Raw genomic sequence first — 26,903 nt, forward strand, 5'->3', positions numbered from 1 at the left:
TAATAAGCAGAAACAAGAGCAGAAAAGCAAGCAAGCCAAGCAGCAAGCTGAAAAGCAAGAAGCCAAAACAGCCCTATGTGCTGCCCATCTCTGTGTCCCTGATAAGAGAAACCCAAACAAAACTTCCACTCTTCAGAGCCGGTCTTAAAGGCACAGAACATATGAATGGGGATACAAGCATCATAACGTCACCCCAGGACAATAGCTTTGAAATTTTTGGCTACTATGACAGAAGCTTGGATGACTTTTTTGACCTGTTATATATCATCTGCAAGTAGAGGTGGTTTCTGAATATATGTAAGTCTGTAGATGCATGGAAATTACTGAGAGTTTGCTAGCAGTTGGAACGGCTTTCTCCTAGAAGTTTGCTGAAGGTAGTTATGGCATAGAAGGCTTTAGATTGCATTTTGAATCTTGAAATAAGGTAGTGAGGTTTTGGGTTTAGTTTATGAAGTTTCTCACACACCAGAAAGATTCTTCTATAAAAAGAGTTAACTACAGTGATAATTTTAATCAATTATGAAAAATGTGATACACAGAAATGACAGCTTAGAATATAAAGTTATTGTGAATGCTTCAAATATCAACAACATTATTTTCATCCATTGCATTTTATTTTCATGTTGAGGTCTTTAGGTACACCTTTGTAGATCGTAACTTTAGGCTTCTTCCTTTCTTTTGTCAGACGTGGGTTTTTGGGACGTTTGGTCAAAGCAGAAGTTTATGCACTCCTATCAGTACTCTCTGGGAGATCTCTATTGGTTTCCATCACATAGATTTCTGGTTTCTTAGGACAAGCCTGATTCTCTCAGTTTACGGTGACACTTAAAACTGCTGAATTAAGTGGAGAATACAAAACTACATTTTTTAAAAATTGGTATTGAATCTTTAAGGAACAAATACTGTGTTCAAAGATTTGAGGATTTTTTTCCCAGTTTTTATTTCACTTTTGTATACAGATGTTTTATACACATGAAAACTGAGTTGTACTTCTTTTTTCGTGTGACCAAATGTTTTCTAGATAAGTATGTTTCAGTTGTTTCATTTATTTTAATCTAATGGCTGCTTGTTTGTTTCCTAGGAAATTCCATGTGCTCTTCTCAGAAATAAAGGTACAAGATAACGATGCATACATAATGTAAAGTTTTTTAAAACTTATTACAGCTCATAGTAGTTTGGAGTTTGATTGACAAAATCAGAAAATAGCTAATCTGTACTGCATCTTATATCCATGCTTCCATGCTAAGTTGGTAATTTCTGCTGCTTGTTCATGGTACTGGTCATGCTGCTATGTTTGGGAGAAGGTTTGAAATATAAACATATTTAGTTTTCTTTAATATTTTACATAAGGAAAGGCTTCTTCACATTTGATCTCAAAGATTATATCTGTTTTATTTTGAACAGTTTCTTACACCACCTGCCATATTCAATAGGTTACCAACCCCCTCCTACTCTCCCATCATCCTGTATAACTTTTGGTCAACTTGCACAGCTCAGATTCAGTGTAATAGTTTTACTCTGATGCCTATGTTTCTGGGGAAATACAAGCTTTGATTCTACTAGACATTGTATGGTGATGATCTTTGCGTCAGAGTGTTCCCATGTGATGCTTCTTGGTATTCAGGATATAACATCTCAAAATTCCCCTTAGTGAAATCTTTACTTGATTGACCTCTAGCTACTGAGGTCTACAAGATACATAAGGGAGTAATATGCTTATTTTCTAATTTGACCTTTTGTCTATGAAGACTTTGTTCTTAGGGAATCCAGAAATGATTCCCTTTTGTTAGCTGTTTATGGTAATAAGGATGTTCTTGGCTAGCAGTAATTTCATGAGCAAATAGCAGTAGTTGTTTTTAGCTGACTAAAACAGCTAAAACCACCCCAGTTTAAGCAGTCTTAAATTGGATGTTTATGGTACTTCAGTGTATCAGAATATCCTGTTTTCTTTGTTCTGTTGTGTGGAGTTTATGGTGTGAAGGTTAAAGAGAAATCAACTAGCTTCATGGATTCTGCTTTCCAAAATCCTTTTGAGTAAGAGTTTCTTTAAAGAAAGGCAAGTGCCCACATGGGGATAATTGTGAGGCAGAGCGAGTAGTTTAAAAGTTTGCTTGCTGGCTTACTCTGTTAGTCTCTCATAGACCATGCCCTGCAACAGCCTTAGCGTAGTACTGTAATTACAGGTTTTATTCTCAGCATATGCAAAGATCTAAAAGTTAGGAATTTGGGGGGATTTTCTTTTTAATAGCTGCTATTACATTCATGTGTGACAAGCGATGCAACAAGAAGAGATCATGTGGACGACACAAGTGTAATGAAGTTTGCTGTGTGGTAAGTGTACCTCTGGTTCTATAAAATTGCTTGATGTGATGTGTGTTTAATTTTGGTTGTGATGTTAATAGTCTTTTTTTCTTTTGTATCTTTCCAATTTTGTGCATCTTCATTCTCTATTTGCTTTGTTGGTTATGCTCACAAAGTTTGCGGGTGTGCATTTATTTTGCAAGTTTTGTTTTATAGGTATCATTATAAAAGTAAAGCCAAATTTCAGCCTAAATGCAGTTAAATCAGTGTAAAGGTGTTTTTTGTCAATGCAGTGATTTTCAGGGAAAATGGAGAGGAAAAACATATTACTTAATAGGAGAAGCATAAACCTTGTAGCTGTGTTTGTAACAGAAGTCTTAACAGAATCTGCATTAAAAATTGTGTATTCATACAGTGATAGAAAAGCTGTATAGATTTGGCCTAAGCTATTTTTTGCACTATACAGTTTTGTCTATCTATTATTAGAAGTAGATTGGAACCTCAAAGAGGAAAAAATAACCAATAGGGCTTATAGGCAAATTCTGCTTTTTCTTTTTTGCCATTTCTTAGGACACAGAACATAAATGCTCTTTGGTTTGTGGTCGTAAACTCAACTGTGGGCTTCATAGATGTGAAGAACCCTGCCATCGTGGCAGTTGTCAAACATGCTGGCAAACAAGTGAGTTATGTGCAAAAATACATAATTGTCTTTTATTCTAGGAATACATTAATATCTCTGTATAGCCCTAGGCAGTTAACGTGGTCTATTTCACACTGGTGAAAAAGGAGAAAGGTGATGTAGATTGTAAGGATACTGTTTACAGATTGAAGTGGCTTCGCTGCACTAGTACATTTGTCTCTCCTGTATTATATGTACATGGACATAGTCAAAGACCTCCATTTTATGGAGACCAGCTTTTCATGGAATCATCCTGGGAAAGAGAATGTGCTAGAGCCTCTGAAGCTCACTGTGCTTGAGTAAGCATTGTAGTCTGTCTTAATAGCCTATGAATATGATGCATGTGTTGACTGCATCTCTCACTAGAAAAATAAATATTTCTGTGTGCAAACATTTCTCTTGACAAAGGAAAATAGTAATCTTAATGTCTCAGAGGTCCTGTTAGTAACTTCTGGTCTAGTTGAGTCAGAATGCATGGATTTTTCTGAGCAGTTGTTTTTCTTCAGTGAATTCTGTGAGTTTAATATTAAAGGTCATTAAACTTATCCACATTGCTGCAATGTTTTTGAAGATTATATTTCACTCTCAGATGAAAGGAGACCTAAGGATTGCCTCCATTGTTAAATGGGATGCCTCCACTGTAAACTGCTCCACTGTTGAATGTGATAAAATCTAGAGGTCAATCTTCCATGCTGATTTTTTTTTCTGAATACGGAAAAAGCAGTTATGTACTTCAGGAACATGATTATGATGTTAATTTGGCTTAAACCTCTGTGCCCCTGAAGTTTCCCGTTTGAATCTGTCCAGAGGTAAATCAGCTAAGCAGTATCTTTAAAGATTTCTTACCTGCTTTCTCTGGACACTGCTTGTTGAGATTACAGAGGCATACGTTATGTGGTCCTATATGATTCTGACCCTGTAGTTGGTGGTCAGTCTTTCTCAGCACTCCCAAGGGCCATTCTTGACTCTGATTCACCTGTCTAGCCAACACTTTGCAGGTGGCTTATATCAGCCATGGTATCATATGCCATGGTATGGTCAGCTGTAAGTCATTTGCCTACTCAGTCGATTGAATTTCTTGTCCCTGCTTTTATCTCCATTACTGCTTTTGCTAGGAATGGTGAGGACTGACATCAAGGTGCAATACTAGAGTGCATCTACACCTCTGTGTGCTTCCCAGGTACTTTGCTTTCCTGTGCAATTTCCTCAGTGCTGATAAGTGTGGTCCCTTTCTTGTGCTAGGGTTTCTTTATGCATGCACAGTCTGCTTCAAGACAGGAATACATCTCTTGGGGACAATAAATAATGTCAGCATTAGAGACAGTGCATTAGGAAAACAGAGTTTTCAGATACTGTATTTCTGCCCTTTGGATCAGACCTTTCTGCACTCTGTCCCCATTACCCTGATTAGTGCAACTAAGGGACTTCTCATTATAAGATTCTTTACTTGTCATTTCTCATCAATAGCAGGTGACCAGTGTAGCTGTCTAACATTGTGGTTCTCCAAAGACCTTGGAAGATTGTTTCAAGGCCTGTAGTGAGGGACAACAAAGCTCTACTCTTTCCCATGCTTCCTTTCCACAGGACATTCTGAATCTTTTCTGTTTTTGCTTTCTACTTCTTACTTCTAACATTTTGTTCACCCTAGCATTCTTATTTGCTGTAATTTACTGTAATTTAGTCTCCTTAGACAAAAATTGCAGGTTTTTTTTACTAACTGCTGTACTTTAAAATACATGGGCAAATGAGTAGGATCTGGCCTGAGATTTAACTGATGGGACAGATTTTAAAAAATAACCAGACTTGAGAAATTTCTGAACGTAGCAAAAATCATTGAAAAAGTGAAAGAAGTTTCAGATAGGAAATTTCACATCTGTTCTTCACCAAAAAGGGTGAGAGATGTCTGAGCTTCACAAGTAATTGGATGAGTGAGGTATAGGGAACCTTTTTGAGAACAAAATTTCCCAAGGCCAGGTAGTTGTGATGCTGATGTAACCACACTAATAATAGCAGAAGTAGCAGATTCGAGTGCAGATGTAGCTGAGTGGCCAGTGGCTGTAGTGGGTTTGCATCCAGTGTTTGGAAGCAAGGGGCTACTGAATTGGCTTCTGATTGAAGCTGCCAGAAGCTACCCATGTCCAGCAGAGTTAATGCCATCTGGTTCTAAGATGGATCCACAACTGGCCAAGGTCAAGCTGATGAGGAATAACAGCAAAACCTCTGTGAAAACGTATTTAAGAAGTGAAAAAAAATCATTGAACAGATGTTATTGCAGCCAGAGATGAGAGGAGGCAACAATGCAGACACTTAAGATCAGTGAAAAAGGAGGTGGAAGAGGTGCTCAGGTGCTGAAGCAGAGCCACTGTTGGGGAAGACCATGGTGAAGCAGCTGTGGCCCTGCAGCCCATGGAGGTCAACAGGGCTACAGAGATTCAGCTGCAGCTCACAGGGGAACTCCACACTGGAGCAAGTGGATGCCTGAAAGAGGCTGTGAACTCGTGGGAATCCTGTGCTGGAACAAGCTCTTGGCAGGGACCTGCAGACCTGTGGAGAGCAGAGCTCGCACTAGAGCAGGTTTCCTGGTAGGACCTGTGACTGGTGGAACCCACATTGGACCAGGTTTTGCCTGAAGGGCTGCACCCTTTGGAACAGTGATCTACAGTAGAGCAGTTTGTGGAGGACTGTTGCATGCAGGATGGACTCCTGTTGGAGAAGTTCATGCAGACCTCCCCATGGGAGGGACCCAGCTGTGGAGCAGGGAAGGACTCTTCTCCCTGAGCAGCAATGGGAAAAATATGTGATCAACTGCCCCCCTTCCCCGACCCCTGCAGCCTGGGAAAGAGGGAAGGGTAGGGGAGAAGTGTTTTTAAGATTTATTTTACTTCTCATTATCCTCTGATTTTATTAGAAATAAACTCAGTTAGTATGCCCAAGTGGCATTTTGTTTTTCACATTATGGTATTTGGTTAGTGACCTCTCCTGGTCCTTATCTCAAGTCATTAAATTTTCTTTCCCCTGCCTGTGGGTGGGAGTGATAGAGCAGCTTTGGTGGGTGCAGGGCATCCAGACAGGTTCAAGTCACTTTAATGGGGGAAAAATTATTTTGTTACTTTATTTGGGAGGAATCAAGTGGATGCGTGGACAAATGGAGTGAAGGCAAAATAGACACCATTTGCACAAATGAAGCTGTTGGTCAACTTACTTACCTGATAGAGATCTGTGCACCTCATGTCCATTGTTTATCCTGTCATAGTTAAGATTTAATATCTTTCAGTGTAGTCTCATTCTCTGTTCAGTGTGTGAGAGTTCTTGTGTGCCAGCAGCTGTAGACTTGTCTGCACGTCATGGGAGCACATCATCTTTATGCTAGCAACTGAGAGACCAGATTGATGTATCCTGTGTGCGAACAGCGGGAGAATGGGATCATAAGTTATAAGGACTCCTTGATCTGGGTGCCAGCACATGGATGGATGAGGGTTTGTGTGCAATTTTCTAACAAGCTTGCTTCAAAGCTGGATTGAGTAGCTAGTAGGAGTAGATCTGCCTCTGGGAATACCCAAGGCTTCAGCCAGTACCTGGGAAAGGAGTCTGTTCAGGCATGGATATTAGGCAGCCTGTGCTAGTATTTCAGATTCATGAATGTGGTGGTGTGCATGTGAATTTGGAGTGGATTGTGTGTATGTGTGTGTCTTCACTAATAAGCTTCAGTCCTATGAGCTGAAGAGAAGGAATAAGACTTAGCTATTGGTATTCCTCTTTACTTGAACCTCATAATTCGGTTGGCTTTGTGTTAGTCTGTGTATCTGGTCATGTTGTTGCTATGTATATATTGTGTGTCTCGTCTCTCTGGAATGTGTGTTCAGGCCTACCCTAGGCTGGAGCTGCATATTGATCTAGCAGCCGTCAATTTCTGTAGAAGTGGGACAGTAGGAACATTTGGGAGTTCAATGGGTTTTGCTTTGGTAGATTAGGAAGGAAGAATCCTATGATTGCAGAGTTAAGAGTTAGAGACCTTGCTGAATTCCAAAGCTCTCTTAACACTCTCCTCTTCAGGTTAAAATTGTTGGTTTGTATTTTTGTTGCCCCTTTATTCTCTTACTTCCTCCACCATTTTCTGCTGTTTTCCACTACCTCTTTCTTTGCTTATAGACCAATCATATTCTCTTTTTGTTCTCATATCTCCTCCTGTATGATGTCAAATGTTTTCTTAGTGTTCTGTTTTTCTAAGCATTTACCTGTTTGAACTGTAGTTTGTATTCCAGTCAGTTTGCCAGTTTGTATATAGTCTAAAAGAAGCAGTGAATTGTATTAATTCTTGTGCAGTGCTTTCATTGAGGTGGTGTATGTAAGTACTTCTGTTACTTTGTTTAATACTGAGATTTGGATGTTATAGGAGATTAAAACTTGTTTCCCGAACACAGAAGATAAAAAAATGCACTCAGAATAAAATAGGTACTGCCTGAGACGGAGGACTTCCAAAACATACAAAGCTGAGTTTGAAGTATTTGGACACGTTCATAATGAGCGCTTATGAGGATCTGTGTAATAATAAATACCATAAAGAAGACTTGTTTTCTTTTATAGTACTATATTCAGGGCTTGGCAAAATGACAAAATCTAAACAACGGTCTGAAAAAGTGATGTCAGGAAATTTGGAAGACAAAATTTCCATGATTGGCCTTCTGGAAGGGAATTGAAGAGAAATCTCCCCTTTTTAAATCAAAGGTAGAACAGCAAAGCTTTCAACTTGACATGAGCATTTTGCTTGCTCTGGTTCAAAATATTGATGTGAAAGAACCACTCCAAAAGCAAAGCATAATTCCTAACCAAGTCTTCATAGTCTAGTTTTCTTGTAGGAGCAACAAAAGCTAATAAATTCACTAATTTCAAATATTAGTGCTTAATATTAAGAAACAAAGCTGGAATAAAACATTTGCATGTTACGTCAAGATTTCTCATAGAGGAAACATGCAAATAGATGTAGTCATTAGGATATATTTGACTTTTTTTTCAGGTTTTGATGAGTTGACTTGTTATTGTGGTGAATCTGTGATTTACCCCCCTGTTCCCTGTGGCACTCAGCCACCAGAGTGTAAAAAAACATGCACCAGGCCACATGACTGTGATCATCCAGGTAAGTCAAGACATTCAGTTTTGATTGGGGTTTTTTGGAGTTTTTTTATTGATTTTTTATTGGTTGGTTTTGTTGTGTAGTGGGGTTGTGTGTTTGTTTTAATTTGGGGTTCTTTTAATCAAAATGTAGAAAAGTGTACATAGGTCTATTTGAAAATATATATCCAAGCCAACCAGCTAAAAACTTGCAATGAAAACTACTAATGGTACTTCTGGTGTTTTTTCTTATTAGTCACAACACATTAATTGCTGTGTTTCAAAGATCAAGTGATTTGTTGAAACAGTAAGATAATCTAAGGAACAGTTAGTTTCTGTGTTCCTTGGAAATTAATTGGCTGATCACAAAATAAGTAGTGTGGGTCAGTTTCTGGCAAATTTTGCCTGAGAGTAAAACCCTACTCACAAGTTAGAAAATTATCTGCTATTTAATTTAGAGTGTATAGAGATTATTCACATAAACACTTGGCATCATAATTTTTTGTGATGCATAATCCTTCCGATAAATTGTGTAGTTTTGCACTCTCATGTGTAATAGTCTTTACTGTCTTCTTTAATGCATTCAGCTGAAGTATACTGATAAAATTGTTACGACTTTTGTATTTCTGTGGCTGCAGTGTACCATTCATGTCATAGTGAGGAGAAATGTCCCCCCTGTACCTATCTCACTCAGAAATGGTGTATGGGCAAGCATGAAGTAAGTCTGGACGATTAATGGTTTTGAATGATAAACAATTTTTTATGACTGTAGGCTTAGATTTCTGTGTCGTCTTTGAAATGGAATATGTTACTGGAGTTGGAGTTTAATGTGATTAAATTGGAGAAGTATATCTTTATTCTATATGCATGCAAACCAACTTTATTGGACTATAGTATAAAACAAAACTCATTCTTTGACCTAAGATCTTTTAGTATTAAGATTCTTATGTGGACAGTGCCATTGAAGGTGTGAACAGTAAAAGCATTGATATTTCCATTGATAATTTTTACCGTTAGTTGTCATCTTCTTCCTTTCCTCTTTCAGCTGCGAAGTAATATTCCTTGTCATCTCACTGACATTTCCTGTGGACTTCGCTGCAATCAGATGTTAAAATGTGGAATGCACAAATGTAAAAGAATTTGTCATAAAGGAGAATGTCTTATAGATGAAGAATGTAAACAACCATGTATTATTCCAAGGCTATATTGTAATCATCCGTGTATGGCTCCCTGTCATCCTTCTTCACACTGCCCGACAACATCCTGCTGTGCAAAGGTTAGATACCTAAAGGAAATTCACTGCAAAGTCAGAGGTGAATTATATGGTTTAATTATCAGCCAGTAACAGTTGTGACATGTTTGTATATTGATAACCTAACATTTTGTCTGTAAACTTAAAATACTGATTTTTTAAAAATAAAACTATTCATCACTTTTAGTTAGCCATTATTCCACTACAATAGGCCATCTAAAATGAATAAGTTTATATCCTTCATGGCAGTAAATAGACAAAACTTTAAAAAGCTGCTCACTTATGTGATATGGCAGGTTGATCTTCAGTGTGAGTGTGGAAGAAGGAAGGAAAGTATGATATGCTCCGAAGCATCTAATACATATCAAAGGTTGGTATGGTAATAATGATTTCAATTCTTTACTGGACCTACTGCTTCACAATTTGATTATATTGCAGGTGGTAAGACTTGACTGAACATATTCAGTTCATAAGCTTTTTGTCTTTTTTGTTCTTTGACATGTGGTAGTTTTCACGGGTGGGGGTGGTGGTGGTATTTCCCAGAGCTTTTGTACCAGCTATGCAGTATTAGAACTCTGTGGTTTTGGTTTTTTTTTTCCCTTTTAGTCTGTCAAAGTTTGACTCTTCCATATGTGGAACTCTATTCTACCCACAGAGCCCAAATGTAGGTGATTGCAGTCCATGTGTGACTTGCTGTCCAAGTTTATAATCTTGTATGATGGAACCTAGTCAGTAGAGATGATGGATGCTGAAGAGTGATTTAAAGTAATTATGAAATAGCTAAATTTAGGCTGGAGAGCTTTGGCATCTAAATCTTGGGTTTTAATCTTTGGCAAACTGAGCCCTACCCAACTGTATTTATTGCAACAATCTCCAGATCCTGTGTCTAAACTTAATTTTCTCTCTCATAGGAGAGAGAGCAAGGAATGGACAAGGAAAAGAAGAAAAATGGGGCTTTGGAACTTTTGAAATGAATATAGCAAAACAGTAATAATAATAATTTAAAAAGTCTTAGGCTGTGATTGAAAGGGAGTAAAAAAAGTTAGTCTAAATAGTTGGTATGTGATCAGAATTCCGTTCTGTATCCTACTTGTTAGGCAACCAAAGTCTGAGATTCTTCCTGTCTTTCAGAGCAGGTTTTTTAGTGATGGGTTTATTTGGAACTGGTATTGGAGGGCCTTTTTTTTGTCCTAGCCCGGCCTAGGGTATACTGCTTGATTTCTGATGAACACTGTCCATATTCACATTCTGACAGAAAATAGTTTAGCTTAGGTACTTAGTGCTATCTAATGAAAACAAGGAGAAAAATGTGCTAATTAGAAACAAAAGTTGTTGTCAATACTAAGTTGAATGCAAGATACATGTACAGAAGTTTGGTTTTTTTGGTCTTTTCATCACTATGAATAAAAATCAGAAGACTGGCTCAACGTTGAAATACCAGTTTAAATTGACAATTGCTTGTCATTAATGATAAGTTCAGAAGATAACATACAAGTCCAGATTTTTGAAATTCTTTCTCTGCTGTTTTATAACTTGGGCACTGCCTAAATATTCATGCAAGGAAAATGGTTCTTTAAAGCCAATGAAAGATCTTGCATGTGTGAGGTGAATGCCTATGTATTTATTTCTCTGATCAGAGCCCAAATCTAGTGGAAGGGAAACTCTTCTGTTTAAAGCAGGTGTTTGTATCAGTTAAAATGTGTTCATATGTGCTTGCAAATTATTCTTGACTTGTGATAGTAACGTGCCAGCTAAGTTTGATAACTCCAGCAGTTCAGGTTCCTGAAAGATTATTCTAATTTTGTGGAGAGAAGTTGGCCATTTTTCCTACCTATCACCAAACCAAAACAATGATAACAAAAACTGTAAAAAAAAAAAACCCACAGCAAAGTAAAAGTCAGCAAATTAGGGGAGTATCCAAGTTTTCTGAAAAATTTTAGAGAAGCTTTGGGCTTTGTCAGTGAATGTTGGTGAAAGAATGCCCAAGGAAACAGGAAATACCTGTGCTGCTATATCTGTACATATGGCACAAATGAGTCATATAATCTAATGTCCCATTATCTAGACTTTGGCATCAGCTGATTAATATGAAGTGCCTCTAAGTGATTTTTTTTGTTTTATGTAGTATGATTTTCCTTTTTCCTGATAGGTGATTGGTCTTTGAATGTGATGTAAAACATAGAGATAAACATACAGAAACAAATATATCCTTTTATTTTAATGTAACAGAAAAGCTAGTTCAAGAGGATACAATGTTTCATTTTTAGGAGTTTGTTTGAAAATTTTGTGGGATTTTTCCATAAAAAATTCCTGTGTATTTTAGTTATACAAATTTAAGCAAAGGAGACTGGGAAGACTTGTTATTGAAGGGAATTTGGAAGAATCTTTATAAAGAAAATGGTAATGATCTTGGTAGGCATTTTGTCCTTTCCTTGTGGATTGTGTTAAGCATATTTTCCAAGCAAATTTCTAAGTACTTCGTAAATTCACTTTACAGATTTTAGTTGCATACAGTCAGGGAAAAATCAGATAAAATGATGGTTAAAGCTATATGGTCAGCTGTAGCTTGTATAATTAGCAAGTGAGGAGAAAGATTATTTGCCATGCCTAATTTCAACTTGCATAAGAAGCACATCCATTTGTTAGTGTTACTCCTAGTTGAGGGAGATGAGAGTAGACTCTTGATTTATGTAACTAGATCAGGTTCCTAAAACTTGGTGGTGTAGAACTAGAGTTCCAATCTAATGAGAAGAAGATCAGTCTGTCTTACTTCTTCCACCTAGATGTTAAATCTGCACCCTTATATACCTTTTCAGAAGTTTATGTGTTGTTTTAAATGAAATCTACCACTCTCTTTTTCAGAATAGCTGCTATATCTATAGCAACTAAGCTAACAGATCTACAGCTTGGGGATTCAGTGGAAATCAGTAGGCTTATTACGAAAAAAGAAATGAAGCAAGCCAGGTAAGGAGATAGATGTAGTAACATATTTGAAGCCTTTGTGTGTACCTGAAGCATAGGTGACATGCAAAATATATTATTATGGTTATAAAAATGCTAGCTGTAGTACCAGTCTGACTCTACTTTAGCAATATGCTTAGAGTATGTTGCAGTTCTGTGGTGGTTCATTTTTCTTTCATGTAGAATGAGATCTCTGTCATTGTATGGTTGGTTGTTAAATAATTAAGTGTGGGACAATACAACTGTGGTTTCAGAGTTTTTTTTCTACTCTGCCAACACATTGGAGTTCCTCTGGATTTTTTCAGATTTCTAGACAGGGCAATAGACTTTATCTTCTGTTTCAGCAATCCATTGTTCCTTTTTGGATTATTGATAGGCCATATTTTCTCCTAGTCATTATCTTAACTATTTACAATATTTTTGTATTACCTGTTTTAGAAGTTTTCATGTTTGTATTTCAGTTTGATTGGTGCTTTGGTGTTGTCATCCTGGCTGGCACCACAAACCTGATTTTAATTTTGTGACATAAGTTCTCCTGGTGTTCCTCAGGACTGAAATATCTTATCCCTTTACTTATAGTATAATTTCTTTATGAAGTGGTCAACTTTCTCCAGCATCCTTCTGTCAGAAACTTGACTTACTGAAGTCTTTGCCTTTGAAGTCCCTAATCTCTGGTTTTAGTTTATATATGTTATCATGTCTTCTTTCTTTATATTACATTTGATTATTTCGGTGTCAATCTATTATGTGTGTTAAAATCTAATGTTCTTTTATATTGTGTAAAGTCAAAATAATGACATTTCCCATATAGTTGCTTCGTGATTTCCTGTACCAAAGCCAGTGCCAGCATACTTAAGAACTTTGGCTATTGTGTTGCAGTCACTAACACATATCTTTCTGTGTGGACGCACACTGCCCTTTCCTTGAACAGTTGAAATTACCAGAGATGGCTTTTCTTTGTACAAGTCTTTCCTAATACCATACCTAAACTGTTGTAGGTAGCCTTTATTTGCAGAATCACTAGGTTGGAAGAGACCTTCAAGATCATCAAGTTCAACCTGTGCCCTAACACCTCAACTAAACCATAGCATCCATTATTTTTTTAAACACATCCAGGGATGGTGACTCCACCACTTCTGTGGGCAGACCATTCCAGAACTTTATCACTCTTTCCATAAGAAACCTTTTCCTAATATCCAACCTATATCTCTGTTGGCACAGGTTAAGACTGTGTCCTCTTGTTCTGTCAGTTGCTGTCTGGAGAAAGAGACCAAACCCCATCTGACTACAACCACCTTTCAGGAGGTTGTAGAGAGTGATAAGGTCACGTCTGAGTCTCCTTTTCTTCAGGCTAAACAACTCCAGCTCCCTCAGTTGTTCCTCATAGGGCTCGGCTTCCAAGCCCCTCACCAGCCTCGTTGCCTTCCTCTGGATGCACTCAAACATCTCAATGTCCTTCCTAAACTGAGGGGCCCAGAACTTGACACAGTACTCGAGGTGTGGCCTCACCAGTGCCGAGTACAGGGGAAGAATGACCTCCCCGGTCCTGCTGCCCACACTATTCCTGATACAGGCCAGGATGCCATTGGCCTTCTTGGCCACCAGGGCACACTGATGGCTCATGTTCAGCTGGCTGTTGACCAGTACCCCAAAGTCCCTTTATGCCTGAGCAATGTACAGCCACACCATCCCCAGCCTGTAATGTTGCAGAGGGTTATTGTGGCCAAAATGCAGGACTCTCCTCCTGGACTTACTAAATGTCATCTTATTGGACTCTGCCCATACATCCAACTGTTCCAGATCTTGCTGCAGAGCATTCCTGCCTTCCAGCAGATCAACACATGCTGCCAGCTTAGTGTTGTCTGCAAATTTACCAATGGAAGACTCAGTCCTCTCATCCATGTCATCAGTAAAAATATTGAACAAAACTGGCCCTAGCACAGGCCCCTGAGTGACACCACTCCTAACTGGGCCCAGCCATCCAGCTAGTTTTTAACCCAGCAAGAGCGCTCCTGTCCAAGCCCCATGGGCTGCCATCTTCTCCAGGAGTACGCTGTGGGAGAGAGTGTCAAAGGCTTTGCTGAAGTTCAGATAGCCAACATCCACAGCCTTTCCTGCATCCACTGAATGGATGGCCTAGTCATAAAAAGAGACCAGGTTAATCAAACATGACTTACCCCTCCTAAACACATGCTGGCTCGGTCTGATAGATGCCGTGGCTGTCCTGTTAGTGCTGCGTGATGACACTCAGTATAAACTGTTTTATCATCTTACTGGGTACTGAGGTCAGGCTAACTGGCCTATAATTGCCAGGCTCCTCCTTCCCACCCTTTTTGTAGATGGGCGTCACACTGGCCCACTTCCAGTCATTTGGAACCTCACCAGTGAGCCAGGGCTGCTGGTACATGATTGAGAGCAGCTTTGCAAGCTCATCTACCAGCTCCCTCATCACCCTGAGATGGATCCCATCTGGTCCCTTAAATTTATGAACATCCAAGTGGCTCAGCAGTTCTGTGACTGCCTCCTCCTGCATAATAGGGGGGGTATTCTGCTCCCTGATACCATCTACCAACCCAGGAGACTTGTCCTGAGGACAAGCCATCTTCCCACCAAGGACTGAGGTAAAGAAGGTGTTATGTACTTCCACCTTCTCCTCATCTGCAGTTACTAAGTTCCCTCTCTCATCCAATAGACAGCAAAGGTAGGTCTTACCCTTCCTTTTGCCGTTAGTATATTTGTAAAAACATTTTTTATTATCCTTTACAAAAGTTGTCAAATTAAGTTTGAAGTGAGCTTTGGCCTCCCTAGTTTTTTTTCCTACATGTCCTAGCAACCCCCTTAAATACTTTCTGAGAGCCCTGACCCTCATTCCAAAGATGATACATCCTCTTTTTATTCCTAAGTCCTTTCAAAACCTCGTTGTCCATCCAGGCTGAACATTTGCCTTGTCAACTCATATTTTGGCACACAGGAACAGTCTCTTCTTCTGCCTTCTAGATCTCTGTTTTGAAGCACACTCACCTTTCCTGAATTCCTTTCTTTTTAGGGTTGCTTCCCAAGGTACTCTCTAAATAATCTCCTAAATAGGCCAAAGTCTGCCCTCTGGAAGTCCAGTGTAAAAGTCTTATTGAAATCCTCCTGATTCACCAAATAGCAAGAACTCTGTAATTTCATGATCACTGTGCCCCAAGTGGCCTTCAGGCTCCACATCTCCCACCAGCCCGTCTCTGTTTGTAAACAATAGGTCTAACACAGTCCCTCCCCTGGTGGGCTTACTCACCAGCTGCCACAAAAAGTTGTCCTCCACGCACTCTAAAAACTTCCTGGACTGCCTCTTTTCTGCTGTATTAAGTTCCCAGCAGATGTCTGGTAGGTTGAAGTCGCCTACAAGAACAAAGGCTGGTGATCTTGAAACATTCTCCAGCTGCTCATAGAATAAGTTGTCCACCTCTTCTTCCATTTCGGGTGGATGATAAGACTCCCATTAGGATGTCAGCCTTGTTGGGGTTACCCTTAATTCTTACCCATAGGCATTCAACTTTGTTGTAATTAGTTTCAATACCCATGGGATCAAAAGCCTCCCTAATATAAAGGGCCACGCCTTCGCCTCGTCTCTATTTCCTGTCTCTTCTAAAGTAGCCATCCAGTGCAGCGCTCCAGCCATGTGAGTTGTCCCACCATGTTTCCATGATGGCGACTACATCATAGCTTTCTTGCTGTACCTTGGCTTCCAGTTCTTCTTGTTTGTTACCTGTGCTGCATGCAATAGTATATATGCAGCTCAGCTGGGCTGCTGATTTCACCCCTAACTCAGGCTTACCACCCTTGGGCCTTCCAGACAGCCCAACTGCATCCCCTTCCCCCTTCAAACCTAGTTTAAAGCCCTCTCAATGGCCTCTGCCAGTTCATGAGCTAAAATCCTTCTGCCCTTAACAGGGAGATGGAACCCATCCAGTTCCAGCAGCCAGGTGCCACAAAAGTTGCCCCATGATCAAAGAACCCAAAATTTTGCAGATGACACCGACCCTTGAGCCACTTGTTGACAATGTGGGCTCTCCTCTTCCTTTCAATGTTTTTCACTGCCACCAAAGGGACTGAGCGGAACACTACCTGTGCTCCTGCCCTATCAACAACTTGATCCAGTGTCCTAAAGTCCCTTTTAATTTCCCTGACACTCCTCTTTTCATGCCAACCTGGAGTATCAGCAGTAGGTAATAATCAGAGGGCTGAATCAGCCCAGGGAGCCTCTCAGTAATATCCCGTATGTGGGCCCCAGGGAGGCAGCAGACCTCCCTCTAGGATGGGTCTGGTTGACATATGGGGCCCTCTGTTCCTGTCAGAAGGAAATCACCCACTACAACTACCCTTCTTATTTTATTAATATCAGAGGTGGTGATCCGTCGGAATGGATCATAGAAGAAGAGTAATTGGGAGGCCAGCTGGGCAGATAATTTTCTTCTACGTATCTGGCTGACCCTCTAGATCCAGAGCCTCATACCTATTCTGAAGTGGCACCTGGGCAGGTGATAGGAGTTGGGAGGAATTTCTGTTATCTCCCTGAGTAGGGACCCATTTCCACTCCCCTTCAACCACCAGGTTTCCTCCTATTGCCTAACAGTGGGAGTCATGTGAGTCCTCTGACTTGGTGGGCCTCCCTCAAGGATGGATCTGCAGAACTCTGCCAATCTATTTCACTTTCAATTTACCAATATAGCATCTAGTTCAGAAGCTTTTTTCCTCAGTTCCTGTACAACCTTGGTGACTGCTGCTCCTGTTCAAGACCTGGAGAAGAGATTGGGTCCTCAAAGATCTTTGATTATTGCTTGTTTGTTTAATTTTAGCTCTTTCTGTACTAATACGATAAAATATTCTCACACGTTCTTGTTACTTCTTTAGGCTGTGATAATATGACACCAACATGCTACAGTTTGAAAAGTATGATGGGCAGCAGTGATTCTAATTTTAGTTTTCTTTTATAATTCAGGTTGCAATGTGACGAAGAATGCTTAGCTATTCAGAGGAACAGGTGGGAAATTAACTTGCTTCCTTTTTTTTTTTAACAGAAGTAGTCTAGTTTTGGAAAGGTAATGCTATGTAGAGAAGAAATCTTTTTCTTCATGACCTAGAGAACAGATAAATGTGGAGATGATTCCTGTTATAAAGATCTATATTGAATGATTAGAAATCTTGCTAGAATATCCTAGCTCTAAATGAGTAGTTTCAAATGTACAGACCTTATATTTTGCAAGCTATTAATTAGTATTAGTAACCTGTAACTTAATTCTTCTATAACACGTGGAAGATTGGGGGGGTTTATATGGGGTTTTTTTTGTTTGCTTATGTTTTGTTACATTTTGGGTTTTTTTTCTCCCATCCTCAAATTCAGGTGTCTTGCTGAAGCTCTTGAAATAGATGATAATTCTGATCCTTTTAAAATCCGTTCTTCTGGACCAAAGTACAGTGACCTTTTAAAAGAAGATGCAAGGTATGTGTTTTAATGATGGCAGGTGTCATAAATCAACAGTGTTGAGAGCAAGATGGAAAGTGCAGAACAGTTCTATTTACTCTTCTAAAAATAGCTGCCTTGGCATTAGAAGACAGTTAAAGCAAAGAAGTTGATATGCACTTCTCAGGACCTCCCAAATGAGAACCTGAAAAGTAAAATTGCCTGACAGGTTACTTTTTTTGGTAATCAGACCAGATTTTAAATGGTAACATGATTTTACACCTTTCTCACTATGAATCAGTACCTGTACTTTTCACATCTCTACTGCTTTTACTCAGAACCAACTTCTACTTCAGTGCTCCATTTCAAAACAAAGACAAAAGTGATGACTAAATAATGAAATTATTATTATAATTATAACATTTAGATTATCACAGCCTACTGTTCTTTCTACCAGGTCCCATTTCTTTTTTTGCCTTACTGCTTTTATTTTAAAAATAAAGAAATGGAATTATTAAAATGTTGGATGCAGAGCAAAGCCTATGCCAGTGTGACTGCATAGAGGATTGCTAGACTGAAACATCCTAAAATGAGGCAATGGGGAATCAAGGTAATACCAAAACCACCACACCAATAAATACTTTGTAATCTGGAATGACAAGAAGGTATCAGACACATTTTTTAAAAGATGTTGAGATGATGTGTCATCTGAGAGTTTTTACTCTTGTGTTTGTAGGCATGACATTAGGTTTTACCACGTCTAAATTTTGTAGAACAGCTTAGTGTGTTTTCTTCTTCCTCCAGTATTCTAATGCTGCATAAATTTCATTGTTTTGTAAGGATGTTTGCTACTTGAAAATCCTTTATTTAATTTGCTGATACTTTGAAATAAGTGAAAATTTTACATAAGCAACCATTCAGAATTTAAGAGTAAGTTACATCTTCTTTACTTCCAACTGATGAACCTACTGCAAAATAGGAGCTGAATGTTTTCATTGTGGCGTTGCTGTTTTATTAGTATTTGCATTTAAAAGTGCTGTTTTATAAGGACTATTCTCTTAGTTGTGTGTAGAATATGTTTCGCTTCGTCTTCTTCAGAAAACACAGCACACACTTTCAGTACAATAAGAAGGGGAAAGTTTTGCATTGTGTGTATAGTCTTCTGTGGTTTTTTAGAGTACAGTTCTGTCTCGTCTTTCTACCAGCCACTACCCATAGTGCAAATGTTCATCTTTCATGTACAGAACTGACCAAGATCATGCACTGTACTGCAGATGGTCAAACAGATACCTTGAAAAGTAGCCTTAATGCTTTCACACTCCTCATTCTTTCTGTGATTTTACTTGTGTTTCTTTTGTAGCCTCTTTACACTACTGGTAATTTACAATAAACAAATACACCAAGGTTATTCTTACTGAGTCATAGCTAAAGTAAAAGTTTTTGTTAATCTTCCAGTCAATTACTTTGTACATTGAATTAGTGGATTTCATTTATGTAGTATTACAGATAAATGCGTTTCTACTTAAAGTAACATAGCTCTCTTTACAAGAGCAACAATTTGTGAATCTTTGGCTTTATGAATATTTTTCCTTGACTGCTCCTGGTCATCTTTTGTCTCAGTAGTGTAGCAAAAGATTTGTCTTTCAAGATGGCAGGATCCAGATATTGTATCTTTTACAGTATGTTTTTCAGGTGGCTCAGTATTCTGAATAATTTCTGACAGATTAATTTATTCTTGCTTGAGTGCATCACTCCAGTAATGCAGGAGTTCAGGGATTGTGACTTTCTACAGAGCATAAGTTACATGCAGGATTTTAGAATGATTGAGAAACATGAGAACTGTCTCCCTGTGCATTCAGAGTCATTGCCTCAAGAAGGTAGCAGCTACCAAAGTCATTAGTAGAATCTCATATTATTTTCTTTAGGCAATTAGTTGATCTGTGTAGCTGATACATTATCAAGAGCTGAAAGAAATGTATACCTAAAAATGAAGAAAACTTGAGAAAGCTGTAAGAATTCCTGATTTTGAGGTGTAATCTTTAATTACAGAATCCTAAAGCTCCCAAAATGCAGTACAACTCCAGGTAACAGGAAGAAGATGAGCAAGCGTAAGCCTGCCAAGATAATATGTCTCCTCTGTAGGACAGTGGTAGGAGAAGGGGGCACCAGGAATAGCATGGTAATGCTAATCTTGCTGATGTGTTTGTCAGGATCTGATAAGGAGCCAAGTCTCTCCACCATATAGCTTTACATGAGAAGATACTCTGCTGCCGAGGGGAATCCATCTTGTAGCGTAGAGATGACTACCAACTGAGCACAGATCAGAGGGTACAGTTCCACTGGCTGGACACCTCAGCACAAGTATCACTGTTCAATTGGACATTGATGATGTTGAGGCTGCTATTTGATGAATTTAAACTATTGGAGAAGGAGAGATGCCACTGAGCTGACTCTCTATTTTACACCATGGGTGTCTGGAGATCCCTTTCTTTTTAACTCTACCCAATTCAAATCCTTTTTCCAATTCTCTCAGTGTTATTCTTCTGTCTAATGAAGACCAAGGAGTTCTCGTAGCTACATTCAGTGCCTGTGTATTCTTGCTAAACCTTGAAGATTTGTTTACTAGTGATGGGCTAAATCCATCGTATCTGATCAAGTGCTGTTGGTAGCTGAGCTGTTCAGTGTTGACATTCCGCACATTTGTTTGAGACCATTTTTATGGTCTTGATGATACATTGACTTCAGTGCCCAGAACTTTGGTAGGTCATCTACCAAAGATAGTTGTACTTGCTTTGGTAGGCGCTTCTTAACTGGACAAATTCTGACATCATTCACAAAGTAGTACTGTGTTGGTATGGGATAGTGCCTGGGTTTTGAAGAATTACTTACTACTAACCAGCTTTGAGATATGAAATCTTCATGCAGTCTTTTTTCCCCATGGAGATGGTGGCCTAACAAATAGCAACCTTACTTTTAAAGTTAGTTTACCTGCTTATTTAAGAACAGAGCACAAAGTTCACCTTGATGTGAAAGACTCAAAGAACTGTGATGATGGTAGTTACCAAAAAATACTTCAAACAAATCCTTAGTATCTCACATCAAGAATGTTTTATTTGCTTGCCAATAGCCTTATGCTGCTTCTTGAATTCTTCATAATTTGTTTTGCTAGGGGAACTGAAGACCAAAATCAGTGAACTTTGTCTTGGAAAAGAATTCCACTTTGTTTACCCTATCCCCATTTTTGTGTCTCATCATATCTTGTAATTAAGTAAATTAATGACACGTAATTTAAAAACACCAAAATAGCAACTTCAAAATCTACATTGTTCATTTGAAAATGTAGGATTGTATTGTCAGACAGTAGAACCATGTCATAGAATTTTATTATTGGTTGCAGTTGTTGAAGAGGAAATAATTATTTTTGTAATAGTGATGACACACTAACAGTCTTTTGATGTGAATGAAGCTTTTGCTTGAGTCATTTGTGTTCATGTTTTTTTCATTTTGTTCTTGTTGAAAAATACTACAAAATATGAAGATATTTTATCTTTGTACACTCTTGCCTTGTTAATCTAGAATGCTGTTCTTGCAGGAAGGATATAAAATTTGTCAGTGACATTGAGAAGGAAATGAGAATGCTTGTGGAAGCTGTGAATAAGGTCAGTGTTCATATATGAGTTTGATATTACTGAACTTTATTAATACTCATAGTTATGAGTTGACACTAGATCTGTTTGGGCTCCATATATATAGTGCACAGTTTATTGCAAAAAGAACAAAATTTTTGGGAGACCTAGTAGTTAAGGATTACTTTGGTGCCAAACCTTTCTTAAGGATTCAAGCAGTGCTAGGCTTTAATGCATCAATGGATTATCATCAATTTTTGGATCTTCATTAATAAAATATTGTTAAAGATGATGTTTAAACATTCCGACTTTGAGAAGGAAAGCCTTGGATCTCTGTAGTGGATCGTGCTCACAGATTTTTTGATATCTTCCTATATTTGCCAGTGCATGAGGTTGTCCTCTTTCTTCTATAAGAAAACCTGGATTCAGCCACAGTGTTTGAGAGACTCCAGTATACTTAGAGAGGTTGATACCACAGACACAATCATATGTTTTTCAGTGATACCACATTCTGCTATGTCAGGGTAGCTTGCTGCTACTCTGTGGAAGACCCAGTATATGTGATTCAAAGGACCATGTAAACTATACTAGCCTCAGTTGCCCTTAGCTCAAGAAGGAGCTAATTTTCTGTAGAAAGCATAGTTTTGAGTTCCCTAGGCCCTAAGGACAGTTACTTAACTTTACTCCTTCAAAAAATTATGGATGATGTTTCTTAAACAGTCTTGGTGCTTATCCATCTGTCTAAGGTTCTTGCCCATTGTTTCTGTCATTAGAATGAAAGACGAAAATGAGTCAGTCTGTGTCTAGTTATCAAAGGGGCCCCGTGGGGTCATCCAGTCCAAGCTCCGAGCTCAAGCAAGGTCATCCTAGAAAGAACATTGCATGGGATTGCATCTAGACAGATCTCCAGTGAGAGAGACTCCACAGTCTCTCTGGACAATTTGTTTCAGTCTTCAGTCACCTGCACAGTAAAGTTCTTTCTTATGTTCATGTGGAACTTCCTCTGTTCATGTGGAATGCCTCTTTTCCTGTTGGTTGGCGCTATTAAGGGGCCGCCTGTTAAGCAGCCAACTATTATGCTGCCCGGCTCCATCCTCCCGACACTTTATCTTCAGATACTTATTGACAAAAGAAATAATATTAAATAAAATCCTATTTGTCATCTCTTCTTGAGGCACAATAGGCCCAACTTTTTCGGCCTATGTTTGTGAGATGCTCCAGTCCCCTGTCATCTTTGTAGCCCTCTGCTGGACTTGCTCCAGGAGCTCCACTCCTGTCTTGTACTGAGGAGCCAGTACTGGACACAGAATTTCAGGTGAGGCCTCATGAGGGCTGAGTAGAGGAGCAGGATCACCTCTCATGACCTCCTGGTCACACTCTTCCTAGTGTACCATGTCATTAGCCTTGTGCCACAAGGGCACAATGCTGTCTCATGACAGCTTGTTGCCTACCAGCACCTCCAGATCCTTGTCTGAAGATCTGCTTTCCAGCAGGTCAGCCTATACTGGTGCATGAAGTTCCTCTGTACTTGCCCTTTAAAGAATTTCAGAAGGTTCCTCTCTGCCCATTCCTCCCACCTGCTGAGATCCTTTTGAAGGGCTGCACAATGCTCTGGGGTGTTGGCCACTCCTCCCAGCTTTGGGTCATCAGTGAACTTGCTGAGGAGAAATCTGCCCCTTCATCCAAGTCACTGATGAATAAGTTAAAACAATATTAGAGCCAGTACTGACCACTGGGGAGCACTGCTAGTTACAGCTTGACTCTCTGCCACCGATCACAATCCTCTGAGATCTGCTGTTCTCAGTACACCTCACTGTCCAGTCATCCAGGTTGTACTTTGTGAGTTAACCCATGAGGTGGCAGAGGACACAGTGTCAAAAATCTTCCTGAAGTCCAGGTAGACAATATTCAGTGCTCACTCCTTAACTGTCCAGGGGATAGATAGTTATTTTCTTTGTTTTCTTGTACAGTCAGATTGGTTAAGCTTGCTTTTCCTTTGCTGATCCATACTGACTAATCCTGATCACCTTCCTGTCATCCCACGATGACCTTGAGGATGAATCATTCCCATCACCTCTCCAGAAATTGATGTGAGACTGTGTGTTGGTTTTGCATGGCCTAGTTTTTGGTAGTGGTGGAGTGGGGGTCACAGAGATAGCTTCTGTGAGAAGCTGCTAGAAACCTCCACCGTGTCCGGCAGAGCCAATCCCTGATGGCTCTGAAGATGGACATGCCACTGGCCAAGGCTGGGCCAATTAGAAATGATGGTAATCTCTAATTACCTCTGCAATAATATATTTAAGAAGAAATCAAAACAAAGGTGGTGTCACAGTTTTGATTCCAGCTAGAGAAGAGGAGGAGGTGAAAGCTTGTGAGGAAAACAACATGGAGACACCAAGGTCAGTGGAGAAGGATGGGCAGGAGGTCCTCCAGGTGCCAGAGCTGTTAAGGTCATGGGCTCATAGGGCCCTGCTTCTTTGTTTGTTCTTTTACTGTTGATATAATAATCAGTGCTGAATCAAGCATTATCAGTCTTTGTTAACAGATAAAAAATAGAACATTGGGGTTTTATTTAATAAAGAACATACTGATGGCATGAGGAACTTGCAGATAAATAGCTTCTTTGGTAGAGGGATGTGATTGATAAATTTGACATCTTTGTAACTATCTGCACTATTTGCATTATGAATCCAATCTGCAAAATAAAATGGGATCTGATATGAACTTTTATTTTTAAAAATAAAAATTCTGATAAAAATAATTTTGTGTTGTTTCTTGAAATTTAAGTAGAATGACTGTAACCAGGATTTATATTTCAAACTTAAAATATACCCCTATGTGGGCATGTGTAAACTTTGAGGTGATGGAAACAACAGAGAACATACACTTTAATTTTGGGAATTAAATTAATAATTTTAGATGAGCTTTCTATCAATACAGAGGTCTTACCAATTTATTTTGTCATAACAGCAAAATTTTAGAGGTAGAAACACTTTTTTCATTGTTTTTTTTTTTTCCCTGACTCTCCTGAAGGAAAACTTCACCTTTTTTTTTGTTTCTTTCTTAACCTTTTCTGTTGAATTCAGGGCAAGCACACAAAGAAGAGTCATTGTTACCCACCAATGAACAGAGACCACCGCAGAATCATCCATGAATTAGCTCAGGTTTATGGCATTGAAAGTGTGAGCTATGACAACGAACCAAAGCGCAATGTTGTTATCACTGCAGTGAAGTATGTAATTCATTGTTGCTTTCAAATCTTTCCAGTATAGTTTAAATAACTGGATGGTTTTTTTTATCACTTAACAGATGGAGTTTATTTACAGTGCAATTTGCAAAATGCAGTAATTTCCAGTAGAATAATTTTTAAAGCAGTTTTTGAATTTATAGTTTCATGGGCTTATTTACTCAAGTAAATCTTCAGAGAAGAAAACACCATTAAAAATAAAAAAGCTAAGAAAATATTCTGCAAGATTGTTTTCCATTCATCTTTCCAGTAACTTTTGGTCATCAGCTAGATTTGAAAGAGGTATCAAAAATAATGTATGAAATAAAATTTTATGAAAACTAATTTCTAGGTTGAGCAATCATACTTAAATTTGCACCATCTTTGAAAAAATCTGGTTATTGTAACATATTTCTCCATCTATATGAACCTATCACAGAGTATACTCTCTTTAGCTAATGGACAGAGAGGGAACAGGAATTACTGCAAATAGAAGAGGTTTTGTAGCAAAAATGAAGTGTTTTGGAGAGCACTCACAGAAGGCAGTTCATTGTAGAAAAGAAAATTAAGGGAGTACAGCTAAGAAAAAACCAAGGTGATTGCACTAAAGACATAGTATGGGAAGACTTCTTGTATCAGAGCTTCATTGATTGTGCTCCTTGTTCAGCAGCATATTTAGTTTAGTGCTGTCAAATTGTGCCTATTTAACAACCAGTTGTTTTTAACTGTAAAGACTGACTGCAGTTGTAAGAAGTCTCTCATCTTCCATGCTATTAGAGTGCCATGAGCTATTCCTGAACTTGTTCATCATTTGGTAGCTTAGCTACAATCTTGATTTCTTCCGAGAGATGGAACATTACTTTGATCTTACATTGTAAAATACTTTGTGTTTCAAGTAAAGGAAAATGAGCAAAGAGTTCATATTTTAAAAATGTCTATTTAAAAAAAAAAGAAATAGGAGGGCAGAGGAGAAATTAGTGAAGATGATAAAAGGAGCAGGGCAGATGATTATGCTTTAAAAGCAAAGGGGTGTTTTGCCACTTGAGAGTGGGAGGCCTTCCTCTGTATGGTTTTAGGACAAATTGCACACTTTTTCTTCTCTTGGGTTTCCCAGGGAGTAGTCTACTGTGCAGAATGCAAATGCTTCTATTTTATTATTGCCACTCTTAAAAGACACTTGAGTGGTCTGCTGAAACTATTCTTCAGCTGCATAGCAGTATTTCTTAATTTAATGGATTATTCCAAAGCTTCTTTTAATTTTCTTTTTATTTGCCACTTCTTCAAAATATAAAAAACATTGTAGCCTCACATGAAAATAGCTCATATTCTAGAATGATATTTTTGAGTACTTCACAATGGCTTCTTCAACTCCCAGAGCTAGTAATCACCAGAAAGTCAAAATGGTTTTGTTTCATTCTATCTCAGCAATGCCTTTGTATTTCTATCATGGGCTCTTTCATGTATAAATAAATGAAAATCATTCAGGCAAAAAGACCATTCCTTCTTTTCACACTCCAGTATTTTGACATTCAAATTTAATATCCCTACACAAGTCCGTTAGAAGGGTGAGAAAGTCTCCTTGGTGCTAAGAAAGCTTCCTCCAACCAGGTTGTTTCCTATTCCAGAGATCTAAGGGCAAACTTTGCCCTCAGCCTCTGCCTCCATCACCCACAGTAAAAAGTTGGTCATATTAGCTGCATTAGAATCACTCATGTGCAGCATTGCCCATATAACCACAGAGAAGATCATTCCCAGTATTGATTGACTGTTGAGCTTAGTCTGAATTACAGTTCTGGGTGTCATTTGAAGTGTAAGACCTGTAGTGGATCCTTTCAGGTGCCTTTCTCTGTGCTTGCCTGTTGGGCATCTTTGCAGTCACCATCTTTTGAACAGTTGCCATACAAGGTTCAGAAGTAATAGCTAGACTGTTGTGATGAGAAGGGTAAAACTTTCTTTTCGAAGTACACACTTGTGTTTCACTGTACCAGTCAGTGTTTTTTTTTAAGTTTTTTACTTGGACGAGTTAAAATTTCCTTCTTTTCCAAATAACTCTGGATTCCAGAGCCTGTTAAAGGGATGCCTGCTTATTTTTATGTAGTGGCCAGTGTTTAAGCAGCTTGTCTGGACTTGGGAAATTCTAGAAGTGGTTTTGAGGGCAGTTATTCTTGTAAGACCGATCTTTTTCCTTTTACTTCCAGGAAGAACATTAGGCTCAGTTTTTCCTCATGAACAAGGGGACTTATTAAGAAAGCCACATGCTGTCATAGTTTCATTGACACGTCCTGTGTTATTTTTTTTCTCAC

The 26,903-nt window shown here is 38.8% G+C and overlaps 1 protein-coding gene across 1 annotated transcript in view; it reads left to right on the forward strand.

The window, feature by feature from the left end:
• NFX1 (nuclear transcription factor, X-box binding 1) overlaps positions 1–26,903 on the forward strand; it is a 75,025-nt gene that overhangs the window by 38,820 nt on the left and 9,302 nt on the right. The window contains exons 11-22 of the mRNA XM_058042299.1: positions 1,082–1,112; positions 2,249–2,331; positions 2,872–2,980; positions 7,995–8,114; positions 8,728–8,807; positions 9,135–9,365; positions 9,638–9,711; positions 12,204–12,305; positions 17,287–17,328; positions 17,689–17,787; positions 21,341–21,407; positions 24,461–24,606. Of these exons, the coding sequence (XP_057898282.1) occupies positions 1,082–1,112; positions 2,249–2,331; positions 2,872–2,980; positions 7,995–8,114; positions 8,728–8,807; positions 9,135–9,365; positions 9,638–9,711; positions 12,204–12,305; positions 17,287–17,328; positions 17,689–17,787; positions 21,341–21,407; positions 24,461–24,606 (1,184 nt within the window). The remainder of the gene's footprint in view (positions 1–1,081; positions 1,113–2,248; positions 2,332–2,871; positions 2,981–7,994; positions 8,115–8,727; positions 8,808–9,134; positions 9,366–9,637; positions 9,712–12,203; positions 12,306–17,286; positions 17,329–17,688; positions 17,788–21,340; positions 21,408–24,460; positions 24,607–26,903) is intronic.

This window comes from Melospiza georgiana, chromosome 1, assembly GCF_028018845.1.
Source record: "Melospiza georgiana isolate bMelGeo1 chromosome 1, bMelGeo1.pri, whole genome shotgun sequence".
Classification (NCBI taxonomy): domain Eukaryota; kingdom Metazoa; phylum Chordata; class Aves; order Passeriformes; family Passerellidae; genus Melospiza; species Melospiza georgiana.